Consider the following 15,040-nt stretch of genomic DNA (forward strand, 5'->3'; position numbering starts at 1 on the left):
TATTCATTTAATTGTCCTTGGGTAGCTCTGGGGTAAAACCTAAGGGAAATGTTTTGATTTCTCTTATAAGAAAAGGCTTGCTTCAGCCAGCCTTCTGATTCCTCTTCTAGTAACATGCAGGGCCAGCTCCAGGCACGAGCTCAGCAAGCAGGTGCTTGGGGTGGCCAACAGAGAGGGGCAGCACATCCAGCTCTTCGGCGGCGGGTCCCTCACTCCCTCTCGGAGCAAAGGACCTGCCTCCGAATTGCCGCCAAAGAATGAAGCGAAGTGCTGCAGATCGCAATGGAGGCTTTTTTTTTTTTTTGGCTGCTTGGGGCGGCAAAAAACCTGGAGCTGACCCTGGTAACATGGGCCCCTTAATACAGCTACTGTTGTTCCTTTAGCTGTTGCTTTCTTGCCACTGTCTCTTCAGAATTCAATGACATTTTCACCACAGATAAAGAATATCTAAGTCCAGTATTTTAGGTATAAATGTAATAATGAAGAGGGCCTCAAGGCCAAAAGCAATCTTAAGCATACAAGTTTAAAAATCGACATGCTTTCCATGGTTTCCAGTTGTTTCTCCACAAGCTTCAGGTTTACATTAGGCCTTCTGACAGTGATGACATTTTTCTCCCAAATTCCACTGTTTTCAATATTCACCACTCAGTTACTATTGAAGTAACTGATTAATTATTTTAGGTTAGCTGGAAACTTTCTATTCATCTCCACAGCGGTCAGTAGATGCTTATCGGATTTAATATGTCGCTTGAAATTTCAAAAGCAATGCTGTCAAGTCAAATCTTTTCTAAAACGTTTTTCTTCCCTCTGTTAAACACCATCTTCTATTCCTTAATGAATTTTGAGCAGTTCTAATCTGGCTTGGTGTCTGCTAACTTGCCCTAAGGGCTCTGGTCACTTGATTTTTCCTGCTTTGCTTTAATTGTGTACAGAAAGTTGTCAGTAGGTTCTTTTACAATGTGCTCAGAGCTATGATAGTCTTTAAAAATGACATCAAGTGGCAAGATTTGTACAGTTACTTTTTTCAATCCAGTGCTCTGTAATTATTAAAAAAGTGAAGTCTAACTTAAATATAGCTTAAATGGTGGCAAAAATAAAGATATGTCCAATATTTCTAGTTATTTCTAAAACCTCGTGGAAAATGAAGCTCTGAAGAGTGGAATCTTCTAAAGCAACAACCAGTCCGTGGACCAGCGCTGGTCCATGAGATCTCCCTGACACAGTTTGGGAAGGCAGCAAGTCAGTCCCTGGTATCAAAAAGATTGAGAAACACTGCACTAAAGTAGTGGTTCTAAAAGCCAGTCCGCCGCTTGTTCAGGGAAAGCCCCTGCCAGACTGGGACGGTTTGTTTACCCACTGCATCTCCAGGTCTGGCTGATCGTGGCTCCAACTGACCGCAGTTCGCTGCTCCAGGCCAACAGGGGCTGTGGGAAGCAGTGCAGGCAGAGGGATGTGGTGGCTGCCCTTCCTGCAGCCCCTATTTGCCCGGAGCGGCGAACTGCCAAACCTTTGGAAGCAGCAGGTAAACAAACTGGCCTGGCCGGTGCTTTCCCTGAACAAGCGTTGGACCGGCTTTGAGAACCACTGCACTATAGGATGCAGCACTTAGGCAAAAAGCTCACCTCAATACCTGGGAGAAGATAAAGGAATATGAAGATGGAAGATCATTATGCTCACTGCAGAAGAAACAATGTTTATTTCTTCTGCAAGAACCCTCATTTGGAGCTCATTTGAAAAAAAATATGTATAAAATTTCCAAGAAATTCAGCAGCCTGGGAAGCATTTAGAGAGCTAGCACTGTACTGATTTAATTTTGATCAGAATATTATGTGTAAAGACTACTTAAAACGAGGCTTTAGACTGAATCTTTAATGTTTTACTATATTTCCAAAGATTCCAGCACTTACATTTCAGACCAAGACATTTTGCTCCATTTCTAGCTAAAATCAAGAGCCCAATGCTGCTATCATAAATTATTATGTGGATTTTCACTAGTACCAACAAAAACTAAAATTTTAATTCTACAGTTGAATCAAAGATGAATAGCTCTATTCTAAATCCCTAATTCAACCTTACCTCCCAACAAAGACTTCAAAGGAACAGCATCTGTGTCACAAGCTTATCTTACCCACGCAGAAAAGTTTTTGCTACATTCCTAGTGATATTTCTGAGAAGTGAGCCATGCTAAACAAGAACTACACTATTATTTAGTTCGAAGATAGCCTACAGTTGAACAGATTATATAAAAATAGCCTATAGTGGAGATATTGGAAAGCCTTACATAAAATGCTTCTCACAAAGTTTTGGTACTGTAAAAAAGTGCCAAGTCTGCAACTGAATGACCTCAGGACATTTGAATTCATAGAGCTTTACCTTTGACACTAGCATGAACCACAGCAGAGTGAGAAATAGAGTTGTAAGCTTCATAACCCAAGTAAGAAACTGCTGAGAGTGCAAGCCCTCTTCTGAAAAGAGTTAATTTTCCAAACATCTAAAAAGAAAAATAAAGTAAGTTTATAATCTGCTACAAAATTTGACAAAGCTGCTCTGCAGCTCTCTGGAGCAGCAATTACATTCCAATCTTGTGTGTCCAAGAGGCTCTCAGAAGTTACAGAGTAACAATAATAGAAAGAGTTCTAAGCTTTCAACTTCAAGGTTTCATTTTTTACTGTGCAAACAGGAAACTGGGCTTTGGGAATTGACTCATTATTATACTTTGGAACATGAACCAATGAACTATTAACATGAAGAAAGTTACCTTTGTTTTGTAATTCTATGTTTAATTGTGCGAAGAATACAAGACAAAACAATAAGCAAGAATACAGAAGTTGTTTGGTAAAATCTGAATTTAGAATATGCTCTGATGAGTAAGCAACTTAGAAAAAAAGTCAAAAAGTGTCATTTTAATTTCCTAATGATAAAGGCTGAGTCAAACTATGAGTTATTTTCCTCCTGCTTCAAGTGTAATTGGAAACTTAGCAGGTAGCCTAAACTTTTGCCTGAAACTCACAAATATAATTGACTTGGAAGGATCTCTTCATCTCTTAACTGATTTGATACTCAAATGGTATTCAGACTCTTTTTGCTAATTTTGTCACTTTGCTAAATCAAATACCAGCTCATTACCAGACTTGTAATTAAGAATGTCATGGTTTGTGTGTTTTAAGACACAAAAACCAGAAATACTGATTTAAGTGTTGAGAACTTGACATGCTATTTATGCTACAACAAGCATACACATCCAAGGCCTGGAATGCACTACAGTTAGGTCAACGCAAGGCATCTTACTTTAATCTAACTGTGAAAAGGTCTACATCTAAATTTCGCTCTCACCAATGTAACTGCCCCGCTATGCTGTCTTAATAATTCCACCTCTACAAGCATCATAGAGTCAAGGTCAATGCAGTGTCAGTGTAGACACTGTGTTGCTTATGTCAACTGTTACTGGCTTTCAGGAGCTATCCCACAATGTCCCACATTGACAGTACAATCGATACAACCGTTCCTGGTTAGGATACTCACTGTTGATGCAAGAAGCAAAGCGCAGACATGCACAAGCGATGTAATTACTACGGCGACTGTATGCCAATGTAAATTAGGTTGACTTAACTTTGCAGTGTAGACATGGCCTAAGTCATGCAACCCTTAAAACATTACTACTTTTGTAGACCATAAACCCAGCTATTTTAGAAGCCAGAATATTATCTGTCACCAATAATTCTTATTTATTTCTTCATATTCCTTTCTACGAGGCTCATCAATTTTGCATTCAGCTGCCACACATGAAAAAATTAAATCTTAAACAGTGACGAGTAAGCAGATTATTTTCCCCAGTGGCCATGACACTGAAAGTAAAAGCTTCAATCAGTGGAAATGAGGGCATCAAGACTACAGTCACTGATGACTCATAGTGGACCAGGAACCAAGTGTAGTACAGCTCAGAAAACACAAGCAATGTGTAACCTGTTTGGGACTGCCCGTGTGGACAAAAGACATCTGACTTCCCTAGAAGTAGCTCATATCAGGCATTGCTTTAGCCACGAGCTCTGCTGCTGTGTTTTGGGCTGATACTAGTAAGGGCAGCATCTGGGCAGCAGGCGGGCCTGACGTTGCGGTGCTATAGTTAGCAGTGTTTGAGGAAGAGGATACCTGAGGCAGGTTCATGGTTGTCTTCAGTCCCGTGGCTAACTAGGTTAGGCTGACCAGACAGCAAGTGTGAAAAATGGGGCGGGGGGAGGGAATTAGAGCCTATATAAGAAAAAGACACAAAAATCAGGACCTCTGGTCACTCTAAACTAGGTCTTGACCTGCACTTTCTAGAACCGTGACTGGACAGGGAGCCATGGCAGCTGGCCTGGCCCCCTCCACCCAGGCAGGGGGATGAAAAAGGCCGAGCGCGCCAGCCCTGCGGAACGTAGGTATGCCGGGACGGGGCGTGGGGGAGGCGGGGGGCTCCTGCAAGGGACAGACCGGGGCGGTGGATAGGAGACTTCGATCGCAGGGAGAAGGGCCCCTGAAAGAATCCCCGCTCCGGCAGGGACGGTCTCTCTCCGGCGGGCATGACAAGTTGGGGCAGCGGCCTGGCATGTGACTGCCCCGGCGGAGAGGGGCGGGAAAGGGACCCCAGAGCGCGTCTCCCAAGCGGGGCTCAGTCGCCACCTCTCCTGCCTGCCCCCCCCACCTGCGCCTGCCGCCACCAGCCGCGCCTCACGCCTCCAGCTTCGGACAGGAGCCGCTTCCCCACCCAGGCGGCGCCTTGGCGTGAAGACCTCAGGATGATAACCGCTGTCGCCATGATGCGCCACCCCGTGCTTGGCCCGACCCGCCTGCATCCTGGGGAACCTAGTAAGTGTCCGACCGGAAGCGGTCCGTCTGCAACCATGTCCGGGCCATATGGGACCGGGGCTCCTGTGTCTACGGGCTGCGGTCAGTGACCGGTAGTGTCCGAGTAGGACACATGACCTCGCTCTTTCCGTTCCGCCCGCTGAGTTCTCTGCTCTTCCCCCCAGTCCTTTGAGGGAAGTGTTGGGGGGGGGGGGTGGATTGGGATCATGTGGTCTCGGCTGCGCCCGGACGAAACCAACATCCTCGTTCGGGAATTTCACGGCTGTCTGCGGGGCGTGTCTCGCGCGTGCGCCATTGCGCCTATTCGGGGGAGGGCGTGCTCGGGGGCGGAGCGTAGGGTGGGGAGCCCGTGTTATTGCTCCACTTTCTGGCTCCAGCTTCTGCTTTTCTTCGTGCGGGGGCTTGAACCCTCAGCGCCGACAGGTGAGTGAGCCCGCGGCCTGCGGGGCCTCGCCGGGGGGGGTGGCGGTGAGTGAGGCTAGGGCCGGGGGGCGCTGTGGTCTGGCCATGGGGAAGGGGGCGGGGGCAAGGCGGATCGGGACGCTGGGGCTGCAGCGGCTGAGGCGGGGCGCGGTTGGGGCGGGGCCAGAGCGAGCGGTTGCCTGTAGTGGCTGGATGGGGGGAGGGGAGCGGAGGAGGTAGTTAAGTGGGCGAGGCAGGTGGAGAACGGGGAGGGGCCTGCCCATTTGGAACCCGCTTTGCGGGATCGGGATCTGCTTGTGTAAATAACGCAGTTAACGCCTTGCTTAGATTGCCTGGAGGTTGCTTCCCCCAATCCCCCACGGCATAGGCCGAGCCTTTGCACGCTGTACCTCCCTCCTGCAGAGGAGGGACTGTCTGCCTGGCTTTGGATAAAGAGCCCCGGGTGCATGCTACTGCCGTTTAAAATATTTCCTAGAAGTTGCTGCTTAAGTCTTTTCACGTCCCTGGTCGGTAAATGCGGTTGCTTTTTCACACTTAGAGAAACTGAGTCACAGAAGTTAAGTGATTTGTAGAAATTCATCACATGAGTTACAGTAAGTGAGTTGCAGAACCAGAAGTAAAGCCTAGGAGTGATGGCTTCATTTGTGTGTTGTAACCACTCCCTCCATGTTCCAGTTAAAAGAATAATCCAGATTAGCACAGTGGTTTTCAACCATTAGTCATTTGTGGACCCCTAAAAATTTTCAAATGGAGGTGAGGGCCCCTTTGGACATTTTACACATAGTCTGCAGACCCCAGCTTGAAAATCATCCTTCTGTGGTAACGACTGCCTTTTGCAGCCCCCTTCAGCATAGTCTGCGGACCTTGTGGGATTTGTGGATCACAGTTTGAAAACCACTGGATTAGTTTACCAGTTTGTATTGTAAAATATAGAGTAAGGTTTTTGATCAGTTTCCTGTTTTAAGGGACATTCCTCCAATGTGAAGCTGTGAGGGACTAACTTGAGACAACTGATGTTATGCTTGTTCCTTGGGTGCTTGCTTAAAACAAGTTTCATTTACTTAAATTGTAGGTATTAGCCAATGTACAATTATAACGCTATCCCTCTGTGCTCTTCCAAAATTGTCATTGTAGAGCTGGTTGAAGGACAAATTACCTTGTCATAACTTCCATGAAAAATGGTATCCCTTTTTGCCAGGAAAAAAACCCATAATGTTTTATTGTTTTTAGACCAACTCCACATCTTGGTGCTGTTGAAGGCAGAACTCAGTTCACGCATTTTGTCAGTCTTCAGGTTTCCAGCAGAGGGCATAGGAAAAAGCTGTATATTTGTAATGCCAACCAATTTTTGTCCTTAGACTTCAAAATCATCCCATCTAAACTCATCAAATATAGTCAGTAACAATGATCTGGAAAAATCTAGATGCCAAAATTCCTAAAATATGATCAAAACTCATTCAGCAGCTTGCTCTTCAAGCTTCAATTCTGAATGTATAATTTGTACCAGCTGCAAAAATAGTTAAGGTCAAAATTTTCAGAGCATCCATTGACTTCTCAAAGTTGAGTCTTAGAGTAGCTGATACTCCACCTGAAAAATGTAGAACTGGACTTAGCTTGGCACAAAAATCTTTCAAAACTCAGATCTGTGGCTCTAAGTAGCTTCTGATGATGATGGATTCAGCATTTTAAGGGCATGTGTCAGGACACAAGGGGATTCTCAGCTTTCTCTGAGGACAGGCACTGGCTACATTTGTCAGTAGGTAACTAGTTATGGGCTGGTGTCCAAAAATTTGGCTAGATTTAGTTGAAACACATCGAGTTTTTAGACTTCCAGCAGACTTGGGCTAAATCTGATACTGGCTCAGTACTTTGTCAACTAATGGGCATTTCAATAAAACAGAATATTATATTCTTATTTTACTGTTCAGACCAAAAATTGCTAAAAGTGACAAGTTTTTGGAGAATGAAAATGTAATCTTTCTAGTATTACTGTTGAAATTGCCTGAACTTTGTTTTGATTCAGGTTTTTTTAAAGATAAAATTATGTAAATCACACTAGTTTTGATGTGCTCTATTTCAGCTGAGTAGAAAAATACTTGTAGTGTAGCTATCTAAGTTGAATTGTAATCATAGGCAAGCAACAGACTCATAGAAGTAATGTAGCATATGGCATGGTCTTAATAATGTAGCCTTGGTATACCTGTCACTTCATGTTACACTGTTTTTGATCCCCAAATTTTTTGATTGTAGAGTCATTATGAAAGAAATTCAGCTCTCCTTGAATCCTCAGTTAATCTGCCCCCAGGTAAACCATTTTCATACGACAGAATCTTGGAGCAACTGGATGTGTGCATTCACATGCTGCCTAATTGTGTCTATCATTAATTCTGGGCAAATTGGCCAGCTGTTCCTATGAAGAGTGGCATTAGTAATGCTTGAAGCAATGCATTTGAGGATGCCCTAAAATCTTGGAGATGACGGAGATGTAGATATGTTGGCTGGTGGGTCTGTCTACATAGTAAGATAAGTGCTATGACTAAGGCTACAGTTTAATCATGAATATTTTTCGTAAAAGTCATGGACAGATCACAGGCAAAAAAACCCAAAAAATCATGGCCCCATAACCTGTCCATGACTTGTGAAAAATACTCATGATTAAACTGTAGCCTCAGATATTTTTTATTTAAATTAAATGAGGTTTATTTTTAAAATAAACCTATTTGAAATTGACAACCTATGTTAAGACTTGTGCTTATTATAAGGGCTTAAATTCTGCTGGAGCTGTCCAGAGCAGAGCTCTGGTAAATATTTTCAACCCCTCTAAAGTTTTTATAGGATGTTGCGGGGCTGGGAGTGTGTTCTGGGAAATACTCTGAGAATTTAAGCCCTGTTTATAATCTAATGAAAATATTTAAATTAAACTCAAAGTATTTGTTTGCTGCCATGTTTTAAAGAAAGTTAAATCTCTGACCTGGTGGTAGTCATCTGGAACCAAAACTTGTTAAGTGCTAAATCAGCTTTTGACAGCAGTAGCCTCTACTTCAGGTGCAGTTGGAATTTTTTTTTTAGTTGAGTTTATTAAACTTGTTCAGTTCAATGAGAAGTTCAGACTTAAATTCGGAGTTAGAAAAAGCAGGAAAGCTTGTTTTCCTTTTCCAGTCTATAAATAAAAATCAAGTTTGAGAGGATCAGATTTAGAAGTTCTGATATCTTGAAAGACAGTGCCCAGAAACAATCAGTTCAGTTAATCAATTGCAGATAATACTTTTCTTGTTTTAATAAATCAGTTAGTTTTAAATGGAAAACATGTTCTGATGAGCTTTTTAATGAATGTTTTTTCTTATGTTTCCAGAACATTTAAGGTAGTTGTATTTAATTTTTAAAAGTTTTTGTTTGCTGTTTTTGCCCAATTTTAATTGAATTTTATTTTCCATCCAAGCAGTTTGACTCAAATCACAAGTAAAAATGTATCTATTATAACTTTCTTATTTAATAAAAAATATCATCATTCAACATTTTTAACATAATGTAAAAATTAACCATAGTTCGTGTAAATTGAGCTATGTAATTACTTAAATAATCATAAGTACTTTACTTTTTGTTTTTAAAATTACTTTCCTAAACAAATTTGTCAACAATTGGTATGAGAGACTATGTACAGCAATCAGGTGTCTTGATTTAGTAATTTATATAGTGACACTAGCTCTTGGTGCTTTATGAACAAAGATGATCCTTGCCCCCAAAATCTTACATAGACAGATATCAAAGATGATGCAAGAAAAATGTAATATGAGTAGTTCAGGTTTGTTACACATTTTGTTAGTCCCAGGCTTTTTATGACAGTTTGATACTGGATTTTTAATTGAGGAGATAGGAGGCTTGCTAAAAGAAGCAAATTTTTAGAAAGGATTTGAAGGAGAGCAAGGAAGCATTGTGCACTGGCAGGGAGAGAGGAAGGGATACAGGAAAAGGCACAGATGCAAGTGAAAGACTAAATTTATTCAGATTTTCATTAATTGGTAAAATAAGTGAATTTATGCTTATTTGACAATATATAATCGTTAAGTTATTGTATGCTTTAGAACTAAACCATATAAGCCCATTATGAACATTATTAGAAAAATGTTGTTTAAATTGTTGAAAACAAAATTACCTTTGTAAGTTGGGTCAGTATAGATAGATCAAATGACAGTTAACACACTTCATCATAAAGAATCCAAAAGCACTGTACAAATGGAGGGTCTGATCCCGTGCCATTTTAAGACTCTTGCAGGGATCACTGAATATCTCTTAGGATTAGGCCCTGTGTATGGATGGTTAAAACTTACCATTGATCTGGATCCATTGCTATGTTGCACGGTAGTTGCCATTCTGCACCAGCAACACTCCACAAAATATATTTTTTTAGAAGCGAATTTGGGATTTTTCTCTAAATAAAACTAAAATTGCAGCTTTAGATAGGTGGAATGTCTTCCATGTTAGAATTTGGTGGCTATTTCTTTATTTCCCCTGGCTTGTGGAAAGTTCTTCTAACAAGGTACATGCTGCCGCTCTAACTTGCTTTTAGAAATGCTCTGTTTTTGTATAGTAGCTGGTTAGAGCTACTGTGGAAGAGCAAAACATCTTTTGGATGTCTGTTCTCCAGTGAAAGCCAGGGTTTTCTTCACTAAATAGGTATTACTCAGAGCTATGTTGATAAAATGTTAGTGTTGAGACTCTTATCACACAGCTGAGAGGAGGAGCACAACCTCAAATCTGTCTGAATTTGTTGCATCTCTTTTGTAGTATCCAATCTTTGACTGTAAGTGATAATTTCTTTATGGTTTTTTTTTCTGGTGTGGCTTGTGAGACACAGACCTTTGAGTTTTCTTGATTGCGGGTGTAGTCAAAATTCTCTGTCATAAACCTTGTTTACATGATGTCATCACTAAGACTACGTTTTGGTCACAGATATTTTTAGTAAAAGTCATGGACAAGTCACAGGCAGGAAACAAAAATTCACAGTCCATGACCTGTCCGTGACTTGTACTATATACCCATGATTAAATTGGGGAGGAGGTGGCCCAGGAGGCATCATGGGTGCTTGGGGAGGGAGAGGAGGCCGCAGCGTGTGGCCTGGGACCCCTGTTGGTTTCTGGGGGAGAGTGAGGGATTGGTGGAGCTGGCAGGCTCCCTACCCGGTTTCCCCTCTCTGCGCTCTGCCTTATCCCTGAGTGCTGGCTCTGCAGTTCCTATTAGCCGGGAACCATGGCCAATAGGAGCTGTCGGGGCGGTGCCTGAAGGTGGAGGCAGCACGCAGATCCCCCTAGCCGCATCTTTGTCTAGGAGCCCCCCTGAGGTAAGTGCTGCCCAAAACTCTTACCCCCTCCCGCATCCCAGCGCTTAGCTCCCCACCCAAACTCCTGATGCTGTTGGGGGAGAAGGGCACAGTGGACCAAGACTGCTCCAGCAGGGACCAGTGCTGCTGGCCCAGGGGCTGCCTGAGCTGCCCAGGCGGCCCTCAGGCCAGCTGCACCAGTCACTTCAGAAGTCATATAAGTCCCAAAAAGTCACTGAATCCATGACTTCTGTGACAAATTCACAGCCTTAGTCATCACCAGTGCCTCAGCATAAGAGCAGAGTTTAGTAGGCAGTCACCTGAAACCACAGTACAAACACCACACCTTGTAGGAGAAGTCTCCTTACTGGAAGCCCTCTTGATTAAGAGCTCTTTGGGCTAGGCTCCAGACAGAATTGCTTCACTAGCTTTTTTCTTAGGGTATTAAAGTTATCTTTTCTCTAAGATGGTCTGTGTTAAATTCCCAGACATAAGATGAAGTCTGAAATCAAATTAAAGTCCAGATTATATTAAAAAAAAAAAACTTGTATTAACATAATAGAAACTGTATCGCTAACATATCTAGTCTGAAATTGTAAGACTTGGTGTAAATTTGCCTTATTTTTAGTCGCAATTAATTTTTTTAGTAACAATGAATAAAAAGGTATCTTTTTACATTTCTAAAAAGCATTTGCTTCTCTCTCTTTTGATTAGCCGTTTTGTCATTGTCAGGTCCCTTTCCTTTCAGCTGTTTCTCTTTGCAGCTGTTACCTTTCGGGTGCCCCTGTGCCTGACAACATACCACACTCCTTCACATGTACCCCAAAGTGGTATTTCTCAGGGTATGGCTACACTCGGAGATGTGCAGCGCTGGGAGTTACAGCTGTGTTCGTACAGCTGTGTAGGGAAAGCGCTGCAGTGTGGCCACAATGACAGCTACCAGCGCTGCAGTGTGGCCGCATTTGCAGCGCTGTTGGGAGTGGTGCATTGTGGGCAGCTATCCCAGCGTTCAAGTGGCTGCAACATGCTTTTCAAAAGAGGGGGGTGAGGTGGAGTGTGACAGGGAGCGTGGGGAGACAGAGTGGATTTTTGGAGCTGACACTGTTCTCAGCTCCCTGCCTTGCAAGTTCTAAGGATTGGAAGATACACAGTGCCTACCTTCAATCATTTTAAAAGTTTTTACCTTTTCCCCCACCTGTCTTGTTCACTAAATGCAAATTATGCACTCCTAAATAGTCTTTAGACCATATAAGCAGCTGCTCAACACTACCCCTCCCCTCTCTCCTCAAGCAAACAGCTGTGAACATTCCAAAGCAATTCCCCTGCCTCCGCTTGCTCGCTGGAGCAAAGAGCAACTGTGTTTGTTTTTTAGCTAAGTAGCTATGGGGAGATCAGAGTTCAGCCATTCTTCCGATTTGTTGTGGACAGGAATTCTGGGATACCTCCTAATACCCTGGAGGCCAAGAACAGCGCTTTTGGTGGCTACACTTGATGACCAGCGCTGCATCACCAGCACTGGAATCACTACAACCCAAGCAAACCAGGTGTACAGCCAGCGCTGCAACCAGGGAGTTGCAGCTCTGGCCGTGCTTTGCAAGTGTGGACACAGAGTGAGTTGCAGCGCTGTAACCCCATCACCAGCGCTGCAACTCTCCAGTGTAGCCATGCCCTCAGAGTCTGTTCCCAAATTCATTCCAGATTAGTTTGTCCTTTGTCTGTTCAACCTTCTTTTTTTTTTTTTTAATCCAAGTAGTTCTTTGAATTTGCAATCCTTTCATTTTCCACATGCCTTTCTATTATCTGGGGAGGGATACGGAGTTCTATGAGTGTGCCTCTTGATGTCGAAAAGATGTTAGCCTTGTGGTGTGCTAACTGTCAGCTATTTCTCTTGAGTTTCAAAAAATGAGCTCATACAATAGGTCCACACCATCAAATGTGATTGTGACAGATTGTACCCCATGTTCACCATTTTTACAAGACTGATAAATATTGTACAAAGTATGCTTTGTGAGGTATCATTTGAAAACTTGTAATCCACTGAACATTATTGTCATGGTAAAATAGATTTATATGAATTGTATGTAAAATTATAAGATTCTAATATATAACATTGCTATATATGCTCCAAGTTTAAGAAAAGCAGGCCCAAACCAGTTTTTCAGAGACTTGTCTACATCAGAAAGTTGCAGCGCTGGTGAGGGAGTTACAGCGCTGCAACTTTGAAGGTGTACATCACCAGCGCTGCAACTCCCTGTTTGCAGCGCTGGCCGTACTCCCGTTTTGTCTCGGGTGTAGAGGATCCAGCGCTGGTGATCCAGCGCTGGTAATCCAATGTAAACACTTACCAGCGCTTTTCTTGACCTCCGTGGAAGGAGGAAGCCTCTGGTAATCAAGCTGATCTCCTTTCCCGGTTTGCTCTCTCCTTCCCGGAACCCCGAGCAAGCAGGTAAGGAGAACCGCTTGCTCGGCGGTTCGGGGAACGAGAGAGCAAACCGGGAAAGGAGACCAGCTTTGCCGCGGTTTGCTCTCGCGTTCCCGGAGCCACCCTGCAAACCGCAGGGAAGGAGACCTGCTTGCTCGGGGTTCCGGGAACGAGAGAGCAAACCGCGGCGAAGCTGGTCTCCTTTCCCGGTTTGCTCTCTCGTTCCCCGAACCGCCGAGCAAGCGGTTCTCCTTACCTGCTTGCTCGGGGTTCCGGGAACGAGAGAGCAAACCGGGAAAGGAGACCAGCTTTGCCGCGGTTTGCTCTCTCGTTCCCGGAGCCACCCTGCAAACCGCAGGGAAGGAGAACCGCTTGCTCGGCGGTTCGGGGAACGAGAGAGCAAACCGGGAAAGGAGACCCGCTTCGCCGCGGTTTGCTCTCTCGTTCCCGGAACCCCGAGCAAGCAGGTCTCCTTCCCTGCGGTTTGCAGGGTGGCTCCGGGAACGCGAGAGCAAACCGCGGCGAAGCTGGTCTCCTTTCCCGGTTTGCTCTCTAGTTCCCGGAGCCCCGAGCAAGCAGGTCTCCTTCCCTGCGGTTTGCTGGATGGCTCCGGGAACGCGAGAGCAAACCGGGAAAGGAGACCAGCTTCGCCGCGGTTTGCTCTCCCGTTCCCCGAGCAAGCAGGTCTCCATCCCTGCGGTTTGCTGGGTGGCTCCGGGAACGCGAGAGCAAACCGCGGCGAAGCTGGTCTCCTTTCCCGGTTTGCTCTCCCGTTCCCCGAACCCCCCCTTGAAGCCGCCCAACAGCGCTGCAGTGTGGCCACATCTAACACCACTTGCAGCGCTGGTTGCTGTAAGTGTGGCCACTCTGCAGCGCTGGCCCTATACAGCTGTACTAATACAGCTGTAACTACCAGCGCTGCAAAATTTTAGATGTAGACATGGCCTAAGACACTGGAGCTCCAGCCAGATATCAGCATAATCAGATGAACTATAATGGACCATCACCTAGATAAGCAGCCGTTCTTTGGCAGGATGGTGGGTGTGAGCAAGAACTTTACATATTGACAATGAACCAGCTGGGAGTTTCCTTGTAAATAGATTGGCTGTTGCCTGAACCTCAGCTGGAGATAAACATCATTGAACTGGTGGAGGGGTCCTGGCAGGGAGGCTTTTCATTCTGTACAGACTATCAGCATATGATAAAACCTTTGTTTTGAATCCATTTAGCTTGCTAAATTAGGTGTTAGTTTTCATATCTTTGTTTTTCTTTGTTACCAATTTTGACTTTACTTGTAATCACTTAAAATCTTTCTTTTTGCAACTTGTTTTTATTGTTTTATCTAAACCAGTATGTGTTTAGCTTGACATGTTGGGGAACCTCTGCTTAACATAAAAAGATTTGTGCATATCATTTTACATTGATGAAATGGCCAGATACGATGTGTCTGCCTGAGTTCCCTTGTTTGTGTATCTTGAGAAGCATGTAGAAAGTCTATGCAGTGGATTCATGGGGGATGAGTTTCTAGAGTTTCTCTAGGTATTGTTTCAGGAAGGACTTGATGGTATCCCTAATTTCCTGGGTAAATTGTGGTATAGACTCTAGGACTGGAAGGGACCTCGAGAGGTCATCGAGTCCAGTCCCCTGCCCTCATGGCAGGACCAAATACTGTCTAGACCATCCCTAATAGACATTTATCTAACCTACTCTTAAATATCTCCAGAGATGGAGATTCCACAACTTCCCTAGGCAATCTATTCCAGTGTTTAACTACCCTGACAGTTAGGAACTTTTTCCTATGTCCAACCTAAATCTCCCTTGCTGCAGTTTAAGCCCTTTGCTTCTTGTTCTATCATTGGAGGCTAAGGTGAACAAGTTTTCTCTCTCCTCCTGATGACACCCTTTTAGATACCTGAAAACTGCTATCATGTCCCCTCTCAGTCTTCTCTTTTCCAAACTAAACAAACCCAATTCCTTCAGCCTTCCTTCATAGGTCATGTTCTCAAGACCTTTAATCATTCTTGTTGCTCTTC

The 15,040-nt window shown here is 44.0% G+C and overlaps 2 protein-coding genes across 6 annotated transcripts in view; one reads left to right on the forward strand and one right to left on the reverse strand.

Moving 5' to 3' along the window:
- The window catches only part of RMDN1 (regulator of microtubule dynamics 1), a 28,262-nt gene extending 23,277 nt beyond the window's left edge, over positions 1 to 4,985 (reverse strand). For 2 of the 3 annotated variants that reach the window (XM_030553402.1, XM_030553400.1), the window contains exons 1-2: positions 4,682 to 4,795; positions 2,374 to 2,491 (exon numbers count right to left, since the gene is read on the reverse strand). In XM_030553402.1, the coding sequence (XP_030409262.1) occupies positions 2,374 to 2,491; positions 4,682 to 4,795 (232 nt within the window). Of the gene's footprint in view, positions 1 to 2,373; positions 2,492 to 4,681 lie in introns of all 3 variants that reach the window. The other variant, XM_030553401.1, reaches the window with a different exon arrangement.
- A 177-nt stretch (positions 4,986 to 5,162) lies between these two features.
- Positions 5,163 to 15,040, forward strand: part of CPNE3 (copine 3) — a 76,567-nt gene continuing 66,689 nt past the window's right edge. For all 3 annotated transcript variants that reach the window (XM_030553404.1, XM_030553405.1, XM_030553403.1), the window contains exon 1: positions 5,163 to 5,268. The gene's annotated coding sequence lies outside the window, so the exon portion shown is untranslated. The remainder of the gene's footprint in view (positions 5,269 to 15,040) is intronic.

The sequence above is a fragment of the Gopherus evgoodei genome, chromosome 2 (genome assembly GCF_007399415.2).
Source record: "Gopherus evgoodei ecotype Sinaloan lineage chromosome 2, rGopEvg1_v1.p, whole genome shotgun sequence".
Classification (NCBI taxonomy): Eukaryota; Metazoa; Chordata; order Testudines; family Testudinidae; genus Gopherus; species Gopherus evgoodei.